Source organism: Xiphias gladius, chromosome 11 (assembly GCF_016859285.1).
Source record: "Xiphias gladius isolate SHS-SW01 ecotype Sanya breed wild chromosome 11, ASM1685928v1, whole genome shotgun sequence".
Lineage (NCBI taxonomy): Eukaryota > Metazoa > Chordata > Actinopteri > Istiophoriformes > Xiphiidae > Xiphias > Xiphias gladius.
The window spans coordinates 9,061,376-9,076,290 of record NC_053410.1 but is presented as its reverse complement, the minus strand read 5'-3'; the positions used below and the strand labels follow the sequence as shown (position 1 = coordinate 9,076,290).

The window sequence follows — 14,915 nt, the reverse complement described above, 5'->3', positions numbered from 1 at the left end:
TTGTGTCACAGGAACTTTATTTAACCTGAAAATCAAACAAGACGAGACAATGATGAGGTTTATGCCACAGACTTCGGCCAGTCTGCTGTTCATGTTTTTTGTTTTTTTTTTTTGTTTTTTGTTTTTTTGGGGGGGATCATCTTATATTATTTGCCCTGAATTAAATAATTGGTTTTGTTTTTTTTAAACATACTGGTAATGCTGTTGATGAACATTTTTAGAGTTATGACAATTTTGGCCCTGGTCTGTTGCCCTGACATGTTTGGTGGATCCTGCCTTCCCTCACATCTTCATAACATTTTCACAATAACTAACCCACACATATAAGAAAGTTTTATAACAGCAGCTTTTTAGGCTTTTTAAGTTTTGGTTTCTGCTTTTTGGCTTTTTGGTTTTACATGTCCAGAAATGAATACACATTAGTGACATTTTCTAGTATGAAAAGGTTAAATAGTCAATCTAAATCTTCCTGAATCAAACTTAGTCATTAAAATAATTAAAGGCTTATATCCATCCAGTGTAGAATGGCCTTAAAATACCACACCTTTTCAGAGAAAACTCTCATTACCACACAGTTATGTGGTAATTTGACTTTTTAACTACTGTTCGACAGCACAGTTGGAGAGACAAAATAAAAAATAATAGCCTACCATTCTAGAGTAAGATTGCTACTGTGATTTTACAGATGGCACAATACCTTTAATGATCTTACTAACATACCTATAGCCTTTCCAGCTTGCTGCAGTTGTTTGAGTGTTTGGTAACACTTCTGGCCTTTTTGTTAACAGTTACTCAAGATGAGAGCAACCGTACATGGGGCCGCAGCACCCTCTTCAGGCCAGAGGAGTTCGATGACGTGAAAAAGGGAATCAAGAAGAAAGGAAGAACCTGGGGCCCCAGTTCTGTACAGAGCAAAGAAAGGCCTGCTGCTGCTGAGAGGTAGAGTGTATATACACACACACACACACACACACACACACACACACACACACAGATGCAAGGATACACAGAAAAAAAGCAGGCTAGTAATTTTTCAGTCACACAATCTGATTGGACACTGGGCACCGTTTGATTCCTGTTCTCTAACAACAAAACCACATCCTCATGTGTAGTTGTTGTTTTCGACTCACTGGTTTTATACAGTTATATAAATTGTACGGAAATATTTCACACAAAAAGTACATAATATTGAAAAAAAATTTCAATTCATTGAATTTATTCTAGAACTCTAGATAGGCCTCCGTTCGCTTGCATCTCTGAATGATGACCGAGCAGATGATAAAAAAGCTGCCTTTTTTCTTCTATCACAAGTGGTAAAACCAACAGCCACAAGACAATGTTGCTGCGGAAACCAGCAAACCCATCTGACCTCACAGCTTTACAACATCCGCTCAAACCTTATATTAGATGCCTAACCCGTACCTTAACCATAATTCTAACCAAGTGCCACAGTCTATTTCATGTTTTCTTCCTCTGTACTTTTGCACATTTCAGAGTGCGTCCTCTGTCAGACGGCAGTAACCCCTGGTCCACCAGCCTTGTGAAGTCCCAGAAGTCTGTCCCTCTCGCTGCCCTGTTTGCAGAACAAGGTCAGCTGTAAATCCATTGTGATGCTTTTTAAAATTTTTATTTTTTGTGTTTATATGATATTTGAGTAATTATTTTGGAATTTTTTTGCTCTGCAGTTTTTGTTGAAATTTTGTCTAAAATGACTAAGAACTGTTGTTTTGCTGAATAGGCGCTTGTTACTTGTAGATTTAAGATGGGGTTTAATGTCCCTATGTTAGCCTTCAGGTTTATCAAACAAATGCAGTGGAGTCATTTGTTGTCAAGCGGCAGGTACTCTTATATAACCATTGACGCTTGTATAGGGAAGGAATCAGCCATTTATTTGTAATTTCCATGTCTGTGTTTACAGCAGGGGCTGAAAAAGACGAGGCATTCGTCCAGGAATGTCCTGACAGCAGCTCCAAACCAAAGCAGCTCAAGTTCCCCAACCAGGTGTATATCGATCTACCTCTGTGGAGGGACGAGCAGCAGCCTCAGAGCCCCAGCGGGCATTGTGGGCCGGGAGATTCCGGGGTCGGGGCAGCAGGTCAGGGTGGCCCACCAGAGACCCCAGACGACCCCTACACCACCACATCCACCTCATCCACTTCCACCACACCACAGCTCACCCCCACCAACAGCCTGAAACGATCGTCAGCTCGCCGCAAGACTGACTCTGTGCTGTATGGCTGCGGCTCGTTGCTGGCTTCAGTTGTGCTTGGCTATGACATCAGAGAGGCTCTCAAAAACTCAGCCCCTGGTGAAGATTGCGAGCCCCAGCGCGAGGAGAAAGAGAAAAAGAAGAAGGAGGGCCTGTTTCAGCGTGCAACCCGGTTCCGACGCAGCACCTCGCCGCCAAGTGGTCGCTCCCGCAAAGACGAGGCCTCGTCAAACCACACCTCCACCCAACCTGTCAATCTCATCTCCATGTCGGCCATTATGGAATGCAACTCCACCAAGTGTCTCTTACAGTCTGAGGCGGAGGTGTCCAAGTCAAGCCCTGGAAAAGTTGAGCTTGTGGCTGTCAATCATCACACGGAGCCATCCAGACCCGGCCCAGGAGCACCCACAGAAGGCCAGAGTAACAGGACTGCAGCTAAAACACAGACACCAGTGCAAACCCAAAGCCAGCCACTAGAGCAGACCAACCATAATACAGGAACACGACTACGCAGAAAGAAATACACTACCAACCACAATAGTGAGTAGTGTACAACAGGGGGCGGGGAGTAAACGTGTATACGATTTTTTTTTTTTTTAAATGTTTACGTTCTAAAAATGTATCTCCTCTGTTTCCAGCCAATGGCCCACCCACTCTTCCTCCTCCAGCCGCACAGAGGAAGCAGGAGAAAGAGAAGGATGGAGCGCCAGAGAAGCCCACTGGCGGGGAGGCCTCCTCCAGACCGCGGCCAGTGTCGTTCCGGGCCAAACCCCATGCCTGGGCCCTGCTGCGAGGACGCAACAAGAGCTACTCCCTGGGCCACTACTCTGGAGAGAAGACAGCACAAAACCTGAACATGGTGCTGTCTTCTGAGGTGGGGGTGGGCTGCTCCCTGCTGGACATGGACACAGAGGGCCAGAAACGAGACTGCACTGTGCCGCTCTGCCGCATTCAGAGTTCCCCGGCACGGCCCTCCGTCTTCGAGCTGGAGAAGGAGTTCCTCTCTTAGTAGCCTTGAGAAGTGATCTGCTGTGGTCATAGTTCATCCCATGCAATCTAGAGCTTTCCAGAACATACAGAATTTTTGGCCTAGAACTCCTGGAGGGTTTAGAACCAGGCTGCCTTTTTAAAAAGTTCTATAACATAGAACCCAGCTTTGTCTTAATTCTAGAACATAGTGATGCCAATGTTCTAGAGCATAACCAAGTCTGAGACGTCTAGGACATCCGTGTCACAGGGGTTCTAGAATGCGCACCCTTATCTCAGTTTGAGAACGGTCTTTCTGTGTGTGAGGCCTTACACACTGCTGTGTCTCATTTTAGAACAAACATACTCATAGTTCTGAAACCTGACCAGAACTTTGCAGAGCTGGATCAGCAGTTCTTCCTCTGATCCCCTGGTGCTCGACTGCCACCTTTGTTTTGCTCATCTCTCTCTCTCTGTCTCTCTGTCTCTCTGTCTCTCTCTCTCTCCCTCTCTCCCCCTGTCACCCTCTTCCTTTCTCATTCTGTCGGTGCAGCTAAACGTTGACCGCTGCTGCAGCTTTCGCAACACAATACCCTCACCTTTTTATTTATATATATATTTTTATAGGTAATTTAATATGAAAAGACTTGACCTTACCTTAGCAACCAGCAGGACATACATTCCATGTCAGTTTCAAAGTTGTGTGATCACGCTTTTAGATTTTTTGACTTGAGAATCATGCATGCACGTACCCTTAAAATGTTGAACAAAAAAAAAAAAATCATTATGCCTTGTTTGTAAATATTTCTTTTTATCCATCATCAGCCTAATGCTGGCAGTTGTTTTGTATTACATATATGCTGTTTTATGACTGTTTTAAGAGTCAGCGATCCTGCAGTACAGTTTGTGCTCTAGGGACAGGCTACATACTGGATCGTAGCAGGGATGCAAGTATGTTTCCTCCTAGAATGCCCTGAAGATTTTAGAGATCGAGGTAGAAAAACACTGGAAGTCTTACAAAACAGACTTGGAATCTTTTCGCTTAAAAGTTGGATTAAGATTTACATGACTGTTGTGGTCATGTTTTGCTAATATGGATTTTTTCTAAGAGTATTTATAGAAAGGTTTCTTTGGTTAATATTTTTGTATACTCAGCACACTGCAGCAGAGTGGAGGGTGGGGGGACTTCAGCCATGAATGTTCATGTCAGGAAAACCTACCCCAAATACTGAATTTATAATCTAATCCCCTCGATGGCAGCTGATTCGCTGGACCTGTTATGGCACAGGATGATATCACGTTTAGGTTGTGACAGATTACCACATAGCCCGGGAGCGGCCACACGGGAGAACTTTTATTTTAAGACACTGTTGGAAACATTGAGTGCACAAAATGGCAATACCTGTACTGTAAACCAGACTGACCCTGTGCCTTCAAGTACTAAAGATTGTCATTATGTCTAATTCATGTCCTAATTTTATTATGTGCACACTATTTTGTAATTTATGCAAACAAGTTATTTTTTTCTTCTCTTTTTTTTTTTTTTTTTTTTTTTAAATGCTCAACTTTGACTTGATTACTTGATTACTGTTATTTTCCGGACCTCTGTGAATTGGACGGTATGGAGATCTGACTATGCAGGATATATACTGTACCTAGTTCCATGGTCACTCCCGGGCTCTCTTTTTAAAAATTGAAAAAAAAAAAAAAACTTAACACCCGTTCTTAAATGTTAACTGATGAGCTTTTTATCGCTGTCTTGCTTCAGTCTGTTTTTGAGAGTTCATTAGAAAATGTGTCCCACTTTTGAAGGACAAAACAAGGGGTCATTTACAGTAAGATATGAATTCCCAAATGGTGTAAATATAATTGTGATTCCTGATGTGTATATCTCTGTGGCATCTTGTGATGATGTAGAATGTGAAGTATCCCCTGTTCTGTGCTTGGTGACCACTGACTTTCAGACCAGGTCCAACACCGTAAAGGCCTCGCTAATCATCCAGCTGTTAAAGGTGCAGTTTACAAGTCAAGATATCACTGGATTTACCCTTTTTTTTTTTTTTTTAAAGAATTGAGGGTATCTGTAAATACCACAATGCACTGGTACTGTAGCTGAAGTCTGCAGTTTGTCGTCCAGTCACAAAACTTTGTTGGCTAGTGGTTCACAAAAAAAGGGGTTTTGTCTGTTACGGTTAAAGATGACTTGACATACCCAAAATAAACATTCCACTGCTTTTGACAAACCGCAGCAATAATATCTGTGAAACCGGTCATCAATATGGTGCATTCGGGCTTCTGGCTATGGGACCAAATTCACCTCCACCAGCACTAAGGGCCTCTCTGTCTTCAGGACCAAAACCACTAAATGAACTAGCTGCTAGTGAGGAGTTCTTGCAAAGAAAAGTACTCCGTATGAAAACTTCACAAACGACCTCAGAGGCGCGGCGCAGGGCTGTCGCTAACGGGCCCATCACCTTCTGATCAAATAACAAGACACTTCCTGTTAAACGCAACACTTCCTTTAAATCACTGGACACTTCTGTCACACTGAATGTGTCAGACCCAGCTTTGAGTACATCTGTTTCAGTGAACCGTTTTGGTTATCATTACAGTATTGGCTTTTTCACGCCTGATTGATCAAGAGTATCAAGTTTGTCAACATTTTGAATAAAGTCTAAATCAAGACTAATGTTGCCTTTTTGTTTTTCCTTTGTGGCTGAGTTACCGATATCATTTGATGCTGTTTGTTTTCTCTTCAGTTTGAATGCCGGAAGAAATACTCAGTTCAGGTAAAAGCAGCAATACCACAAGGTAAAAATACTCCGTTACAAGTTCTTTGAATTCCCATTTAAGTGAGAGTGCACTGAAAGTATTCTAAGAAATGTAACGGCTTTACTGTTACTGGTATATAATCATATATTGCACTATTACATGATTCATACCGGTGCATCAATGCACATGTAGCATTGTACTGTAGTCTGTGGTGCTGCTGACAGATGTCCACCCTATTCAAATCAGTGAAGGTGGGCTAAACGACAGACTGCGACTCTGTGTGTGAGGCAACGCGGTTGGAAACTGGGTCCTCTCTTAAAACAATTTCAATAAAAACCGAATGAGGGAGGAGGACTTCTTGCAGGACTGCCTTAGTTTTAGCTCCAGGCGTTCCCGACGACCTGGAAACCGAGTGCGCACTTGTGTCTGCGTCGAGTCTTCAGGAGGAAACGATGGGCTCGGGGGACACAGACAGGGTACGGAACTCGGAAAGTGCTGGTAGACAGCGTGAACACATTGCTGACTTGCATTCCTGTCATGGGACTTGTTGACGAAAAGGAAACCATAGAATAACACACCCATCCTGTGTCTGCGGCTTTTAATAGTAAGGTGGCGCATGCAGTGAGTACATTTGGCACGAAACAGTCTCGAAACGTTTGCACCTTGATGGCGATGATTCACTTCTTCACAGTAATGGTCCCTTGATACTTCAGCACAGTTTTTTTTTTTCAATTCAAAGAAAGCTCTCTGCTAAAAAAGAAAAAAAAAAGGTCTAAGGTCAAGTTCACTGATCCTCGTGGGTCGATCGGACACGAGCCAGCCTGAGCGTGGACGGGAAACGATCGCGGTCACAGAGTTTTAGTGTAACTTATGCAAACTCGATCATGTGCGTATGACAGGGAAAAAAAAGAAAGTGTAACAAAATCTGCACATTCAAAGAAAAACAAAGGTTATACTCTGCTCACGTACCCACACACACACACACACACACGTTGGATCTGCAAGGTTGAACAATGAGTGCTGACTAATTAAACTTGGGGGGGGTTGCACTAGTCCTATCACCAAATTGGAACGCACAGTGTCCCCATCGAGTCTGAATCCAGCCCCCCCTGCCCAAATGAAACCGTGGCGTTGGCGGTGACCACTGGCTGGACACCTCCGTCCGTTCGCAGGGAACCAACTTGAGACGTGAAGACCCAAACTAAAAAGGAAATCAATGGAACAAACATACAATCGCCGGACAGCGGTCGATATCTAACTCGCAGAACTAAAAGCTTCTCCTGAAGCTGAGGGGGTTCCAGTTCGAACCAGGCGTCGGATCCACGGGCGCCCGTGGCTGCGGCCGCCGAGGCGGCGACGGATGATTAGAGCCGATGGTTGACACGTCCACTCCTCCAGTGAATCCCGTTGGCAGAGTTTGTCTACAGCAGGGGAGAAGAAAACGAAGAGGGGGTTAATGAACCGCACAAGAGGAGCGATCATCGCCGTCCTGCGCATCCGTGCGTGCGGATCTAAAAATAGAGCGCAGGGCGGAGTGAGAGCCGGTGATAATGGTCAGTGTGGAGAAACTCTCCGGCTCAGGTTCCTCCCCCGGGGCTTTCACCTCCCCTCCCTCCCTCTTCCCGCCGGCCCCGGGCGGTTGTTAGGCGACAGCTGACGCTCGGCCTCTCATTCGGGGATCTGTGGCCGCGGCAGAGACGGTTGCCTTCCGTCCGGCCCGCGGGCGGCGCAGGCGCAGGCACTCGTGGCATTTTTCCCGCGGACAAAGCCGCTGGAGGAGACACATCTCAGTGGTCATGATGCGGGTGTGTGTGTGTGTGTGTGTGTGTTTTCACACCTGGGCGGGATCAGAGCACCGTGACACACTTCAGGGAGCCACGGACGCTGCTCCGCGCCTGGGAGGTGATCACGGTCTGGCCTTGGAGGCAGTACCTCGCCTTGTGGGTCAGGTCTTTCAGGGTCAGCCTGTGGGGACTCCCGTCCGTCTCGAACAGCTCCTGTGGAGGACAGAGACAGGAAAGCCCAGCCGTTGGCATGTTGTGTTGAACATGCGAAAAAGTCCTTACATAACACGTTGTGCAGTCTAACATCAAACTGAGTCTTAAAGGAGAAACGAGAGAGTTATGTGTTTAAAAAAGTGAGTTTTTTTATTATTAATATTGTCCTTGTTCTTTTTTTTGTGTTGTTGTTCTTGTTTTTGTTGTTCTTCTTCTTCTGCTCTTCCTCTTTCGCCCAGCACACCCCCCTTCTTGTTCTCCTTCCTCTTCTATTCCATAACAGTCTGTAGTTGTAGTTTTTTTTTTTTTTGTCTCTGGTGTACATTAGTGCATTAGTACACAGTCGATTAGTCGACTGACAGAAAATTAAATAGTGATTTTTGAGATCTGGCAAAATGAGACTGGCGTTTTTTTCTGTTTTTTTTTTTTTTTTACATCTTATAGACTAAACGACTAATTGATTAATTGAAAAACGAATTGGCATATTCACCGATAATGAAAATAATTGTTAGTCGCAGGCCTAAAATCTTCCTTCCCCGAGGCCCCTTTCTGGAAAGAGCGACGTGATTTGATACTAACTGCAGGGGAAAATGGGAATGTAGTTGAAAGAAAGGCTCCGTTTAAAGCTGAGTAAAGACTCATTAAACATTCCCCCGATGTTCTTCTTGATCAACCGCAAACTTGCCCGTCGACGAAGTTCACATTTTTGCGTATTCGGCCGACCTGCTGGGGCCGCCGACGGCTCCAGGTTACACTGGCAGTTATCTGGAGTTAATTAAAAGCTACTTTCCATTTTTCTTGTTGTTGTTGTAAGTTTTGTCCATCGCATATTCATATTTTCGATAAGTGCACGAACGCATGCAGTAACGTGCATATGGCGGGATATCCCTGAGGTTGACGTGGCTTAAATAATAATAATTACAATAACAGTAAAAATAATTAGTCTTACATACATGAAAGATTGAAATTCCTTCCTAAAGATAAAATAACTTGAGTTTATTTCATCAAAAAGGATCAAGAGTTAATTGGCCTGTTGTGTAGCTGGCATGCGAACATTTTTCAGTATATAAAAATGTAAAATGTGACTTGTGAAAGTTTTAAGGCATATTGGGCTTGAATGAAAATTATAGACCAACATAGTGTTACATAGCTCCTTCCATTCTTTCCATTCTTGATGGAAATGAGTGTGTGTGCGTGCGTACGTGCGTGTGCACGTGCACGTGCGTGCGCGTACCTCGTCTCCGCTGGTGTGTATGAGGTAGATCCTGTAGCGCAGACTGCTGAGCATCTTCCGGACCAGCGTCCTCGGGGGCTTCACATGGACCACAATGCCCTGCTGCCTGACACTCAGCCTCAGCCCAGGTGGGCTGATTTTGGCTGCAGATAGAAGGACGTCGTTTATTTACTTATTCATTTATTTATACGCTATGATGGAAAAATAAAAATAAATAAATAAATAAAAAATTAAAAAAGGCAGGAAGGGGAGGTGATCCTTTTGGACTTTCTTTTGTTTGTAGCTGGAAGGAGGGAAGCCGAGCTTTGTGCTTTGTGTAGCAGAGGAAAAAACATCTAACAGTGTTTTTGTTAAAAAAAAAAATAGTGATAACTTGTACTTCACAGTTTAAACGAGATACTTTTTATCTGACTTTGCCGTATAGCTTGGGGAGATGAAGTAGCAGGTAACTTCATAGATTTCTTACAATTTTTTTTTTTAAATAAAGTGACTGTACTATACAAATAATTTAGTATATTTCTTGAGTTAGTAAATCCAATTTACTAACTTGGAGAGCAGATTTTAATGACAAACTACTTTTTAAGTAGATCTTTAAACCTGAAATCTTTTGTTTAGATTAGTTTCTAGAGGAAACAGATGATGAGGAGCAGCAGCAGCGGCGGCGGCGGCGGCGGCAGCAGCCGGAGAAGGCTGAGCAGGAAGAGCACAAACACTCACTGTCCCAGCGGGGGCTGAATCTGGGCGAGAGGGCCCAGGCTGATCTGCGGGAGGGCAGAGAGGAAGCGTGCACTCTGGCATAGTACCACTCCCTGGGGTCAGAGGTCACGTCACTCAGGTCGCACTGATGCTTCTGGATCCCCTGACAGCCGTCCACATCCGACCACTGAGGCTCCCCGTAACTGAGGAGTAGATCATTGTTACATGTCTCACTGGCAGTGGTAAAAAAAAAAAAAAAAAAGTAGCAATGCCACAGTGTAGAAATACTCTGTAACTGTACAAGTCAAAGTCCTCCATTCAAAACAATCTCTTACTTAAGAATACGATGTATCTAAAGTACCAAAAGTAAAACTATTCGCCATGAAGAACATGTTTTAGAATATTTTATATTCTATTGTTTGACTACAATTATTGATCCTTGAATGTGTACATTACTCTACTGTTGCAGCTCGGATGATTCTGATGACTTTCTATTATTGCTGGGTAGCTTGTGATTTTTCCCGCTGGGAAAATGTATTGAAATACTGCCCTCATTACACTTCTGAGTTGCTTGTACTTTACTTGAGTGCTTCAATTCTATGCCACTTCATACTTTCACTCCGCCACAGCTCAGAGGGAAATCTTGCACTTTTTACACCACAACATTTATCTGACTACTTACGTGTTGATACATCAGTAATAATGATACAATATATGATGCGGCAAGGTAACACTGACAGAGGCCATTCTGCTGCCTAGTGAAGGACTTTCACTTTGATATTTTAGGTACATTGTGCTGATCATAGTCATGTACTTTTACTTAAGTACACTTGGACGCTTGAAACGTTGAATGCAGGACTTTCACTTGTAATGGAGTAATTCTACAGTGTGGTACTGATACTTTTTGTCAAGTAAATAATCTGAATTCTTCATCCAACGCTGTATGAGCATTTGCATTGTTAAATACACATCTACTGTACATGTATATATACGTGTGTGTGTGTGTAATATCTCACATCTTCCACTGGACGTAGTACTGCAGCGAGGTGTTGTCGGTGGGCGGATTCCAGTGCAGAAGGTTTTTGTAGTCCACAGAGTCAAACCTCACCTGGGCAGGTTGGGCGAGCATCCCTGGAACTGAGGAACTTATTGATTAGGTACCGTAATGGTTTATGAGTAGATAAGAGCATCAATTAAATCCATTAAAAAAAAAAAAAAAAAAGGAGGAAGTGATTGGTTGGTTGAATAAATAACGAAGGTACAGTCACAGCCCAGGATTCATATGAAAAATACACACATCACTGTAGGATCCGGATTAGTTGTGATGGTCAGCCACAACTAATCTGGATTCCTGTGCATCAGTTCCAAATAGCTTCTATATGGGCTCCGACATTATACTGTATTTAAAAATACATTTACATTGTATATGGAAAAAAATCAAATAGAAGTAATTTTCCTTGCATCTGTCTGGTCAGGACCAGGACCTTTCGTCCTTAGAAAGACTTGAATACTGGAACCTCGTCAAGCGCCTACCATTGTTCCTGAAAACACAGGGCTAATTTTTTTTTTTTTTTTTTCAAACCTGGCATGGAAGTCAGTTCCTTGAAATGTCAGAGCACGTTGCACACTCACATTTCTCTCTGTTTTGATTCCTGACCACATGTCATTCTCCGGGCCTAAAGTAAGTCGAACTTCTACTTGGCTCTTAACGTACACAAATCTATTTCCTTTTTTGTTGGTGAGACGAGAGACAGAGAAACGACTGTTTCTTGTTCATTTAAATCTCTACAAACAAGCCTACGCCCTACTATATCTTGATTTTAAGACCGGTCTGCTGCTCTCATTATATTCTTTCCTGGAATTAAGTGAAACTCATCATGACACGACGCTTCAGTAAATGAAGTGAGATGGTCAGATAAGGCAGATGATCACAAGTGTGTAGAATCCAGCACCCACACGTCTCTGAATTTCCTCTCAGGCCAGTGTTGATGTTTCAAATTCAACAAGGTCATTTTCAAAGCATAAACTGTGGTCTGAGAGGGAATGAAGGGGATGTAGGGTTGATACTGGACAGAATCAAACCAGCCAGACCATAGCGACACTAATCCAGATGCATTACAACGTAAATATCTCAAAGGGTTACCTTGTGCTATGACACAGATGCTCATTTTTCCCAGTAGCACGGCTCCCAGCAGCAGACGGGTCATGGCGCTGATGCTGTTGGCGGACGACGGTCGGCAGGGGCAGCACACACACCGAGCCACGCTGGACTGATGCTGCAGGCAACCTCGCCGCCTTTAACTTGCCTTCAACTTCCCCTTTTAAATTCCATGATGCATGGACCATTTATGGCTTTTCTGACACAACGAGGACACCGAGGGAGAGTTACATGACTTGACACAGTCATTATACTTTTTCTTTACAGAACTACATTTTGCGCAATTTACGTGTGTCAGGTTTCGTTACCATTACGGTTATATGGATTCGACTGATGTGTTTGCTTAATGAGCATCACACGTTTCTTCTCTTCTGAACACTGGGAAAAGGCTTAAAGGCCACAGTAGGTATGAGTATTCCATCTTAATGGGCCTTTTCCCCAGTAGACATTTTGATTTCATAGTCATAGAGGGAAAAGCACAGGTGTTGCTAAGAACAACATTACTGACAGCAAGCGAGTATGCACAGTGGCAGGAACCGGAAACTGGACCTGAAAATTGTATTATTTACACCTGCGTTTCCCCTTGCTGTGACACGTCAAAATGTCTCCTGTGAAAAAGGCCTTTTATTACGTTCTTCAAAATGAAGCCCTGCGAGTTGTGCGAGGATGTATTTCCGTTGACAGGTCTTTATTCTCTGAAGGTTACTGACCTGGCCTACTTCAGGTTGACACAGTTACAAGTACTTGTTACTGGAAGGGGAGATAACTATCTGTGTTCAAACAATTTACTGGAAACATCAACATTTTACAGGAAATGTGTTTTCATACTGAGAAAGGAACATTTCATGTTTCCACTTTTTGTTAATTATTAATGATATTGTTAATATTGGATTCGGAAATATTTTCCAGAGCTATCAAGATGATATTCCTATTGTTATGTCCTGCAGAACATTAACCTAAATTCTGACTGTGCAAATTCAAATTCATATGTTACATCATTAGGTTTGGACTGCACTTTATCAGGCATGTAAATTTCTTTCATTTAATTTTTCAACTTTTGACAGATTTATTTCTATTCTTGTCTATCATGTTAATTAAGCAAAAGACTGCACCACTTCTATGCAGTGTCAGTAAAACTTTTACACCTTTGTGCTACAGAATTAATAAAATTTTGGTGACTTCTGGCACCCATAGGATCTGTACCACACTATGGTGTAGGTGAGTGATTCCCAACCAGGGGTACTTGTACCCCAGTGGGTAACTTGTGCAGTTGCAAAGGGGTACATAAGATTGTGGAATAGCTCAAAAAATATATCAAATTGAGTCAGCTGTAACATTTGAACACTATGTGTTGCAATTGAGTGTGTGAAAACTTGCCAAATGAGCAGAGAAGTTTAAACAATTAGTTAAAAGTAAAGGAAAAAGGGTTGAAATAGTTAATAGTAGTGGATAAGTGTTTGAAATCATAGTGGGTAAGTGGTATAAAAATCATTAGGTGTAGGTAATGGGACAAATGGTTGGCGATTGTTAGCTAAAAGTAATGAAAGAGTCATGGACAAATGGTTAAAAACTCTAGTTAAAAGTAATTTAAGTGGCTGAAATAGCTAAAAGTAATGGAGAGGTGATTAAAATAGGTAAAAGTAACATCAGTGGATAAATGGTGAGCTAAAAGTGGTGGATAAATGCTTGAAATCATAGTGCGTAAGTGGTTAAAATCATTAGGTTTAAGTAATGGACAAATGGTTGAAATAGCTAAAAGTAATGAATAAATGGTTAAGCTGTAGATAGTGTGTACAATTTCTTAGCTAAAAGTAACATGAAAATGTACTTTACCACTGGTTAAACCAGACAGCTAAGTTGTGGATAAAGTTCAGATGGTTAACCAAAGGTAATGGATAAATGGTGGAAAAGCTGAGAAGTAGGCTAGTGGATGAATGTTTGAAATAGTAAGCTAACAGTAGTGGGTAAGTGGTTAAAATCATGAGCTACAAGCTATGCATAAATTGCAAAAAAGCTAAATGGTTGAACTAGCGAAAAGTAACGGGTAAAATGGTTTAGCTAAAGATAGTGGATTAAAAAAATGGTCAGCTCTGTGGTTAAAACAGATGGCTAAAAATGATGGATAATGTTGAGATGGCTGAAAGTAATAGATAAAAAAAAAGAAACGTAATGGATATATGGTGAAAATGCTTAAATGTTAGAAATTGTCAGCTGGAAGTTATCAATAAGTTTTTTGGCTAACAGTAATGACTAAATGATTGAAGCTTCCGGTTTCTGCTACTCCATGTGGGTAGAAGTGCAAATGTGGACTTGACCAAACCGACCTAAACATTGATAGTTCAACCGTATGAAAAAGTTGAGATGTTCACAATTCAAACGAACACATTTTGAACATGAAAGCTGGTGTCAATGACGAGGTATTTGAGTTCGTCTGACAGGGCTGTGGAGGCTTATCAGGCAAAAAAAAAAAAAAAAAAAAAGGTTGGGAACCGCTGTGGTAGATTACCAGAAAATCCTGAACTCTTCTGCCAGGAATCAATTGAGGATACACACCTAATAGTGAAGTCTGTTATCTCCCTACTCCCCCACGCACACAGCAAAGAGGAAGGAAACATAACATAGCAGACATTTATGCAAACACACACACACATAAGAGGTCCCCCCCCGTCGCTAAAATGACTGGTTTCAGAGGAAGGAGCATGGATTGCTCAAATGTCATGAAACATCATGGCATGTGTGCTTCTTCCCTTACGTTGCAATGCTACGTGACGCAGTCTGGCATAGTGATTTAAATAGTAGGTCAGTCCCACAGTAATACCCCGGTTGTAATTTGGCTTCCTGACTACAGTGAAATACCAACTTCCCTTCCTTAATTGGTAGCAT

The 14,915-nt window shown here is 42.5% G+C and overlaps 2 protein-coding genes across 4 annotated transcripts in view; one reads left to right on the top strand and one right to left on the bottom strand.

Annotated features, from left to right (window-relative positions):
- The window catches only part of map3k21 (mitogen-activated protein kinase kinase kinase 21), a 28,467-nt gene extending 23,782 nt beyond the window's left edge, over positions 1 to 4,685 (top strand). For 2 of the 3 annotated variants that reach the window (XM_040139223.1, XM_040139221.1), the window contains 4 exons: positions 789 to 939; positions 1,495 to 1,589; positions 1,919 to 2,749; positions 2,848 to 4,685. In XM_040139223.1, the coding sequence (XP_039995157.1) occupies positions 789 to 939; positions 1,495 to 1,589; positions 1,919 to 2,749; positions 2,848 to 3,218 (1,448 nt within the window). In that variant the 3' untranslated portion in view covers positions 3,219 to 4,685. The remainder of the gene's footprint in view (positions 1 to 788; positions 940 to 1,494; positions 1,590 to 1,918; positions 2,750 to 2,847) is intronic. The other variant, XM_040139222.1, reaches the window with a different exon arrangement.
- Positions 4,686 to 6,572: 1,887 nt separating this feature from the next.
- Positions 6,573 to 12,081, bottom strand: il22ra2 (interleukin 22 receptor, alpha 2). Its single transcript, XM_040139547.1, has 6 exons — positions 12,018 to 12,081; positions 10,891 to 11,005; positions 9,896 to 10,077; positions 9,179 to 9,321; positions 7,785 to 7,944; positions 6,573 to 7,368 (listed from the first exon to the last, which is right to left on the bottom strand). Exons 1-5 carry the CDS (start codon positions 12,079 to 12,081, stop codon positions 7,795 to 7,797), a joined length of 654 nt encoding a protein of 217 aa, XP_039995481.1. The 3' UTR covers positions 6,573 to 7,368; positions 7,785 to 7,794.
- Between the last annotated feature and the right edge of the window lie 2,834 nt (positions 12,082 to 14,915).

Bases quoted from the DNA above. Each gene is read 5' to 3' on its own strand.
- il22ra2 (XM_040139547.1), bottom strand. From the start codon at position 12,081: ATGACCCGTCTGCTGCTGGGAGCCGTGCTACTGGGAAAAATGAGCATC. The intron at 11,006-12,017 runs GTAACCCTTTGA...CCTCAGTTCCAG, and splicing joins CATCTGTGTCATAGCACAAG to GGATGCTCGCCCAACCTGCC. The intron at 10,078-10,890 runs GTGAGATATTAC...TCTACTCCTCAG, and splicing joins TACTACGTCCAGTGGAAGAT to TTACGGGGAGCCTCAGTGGT.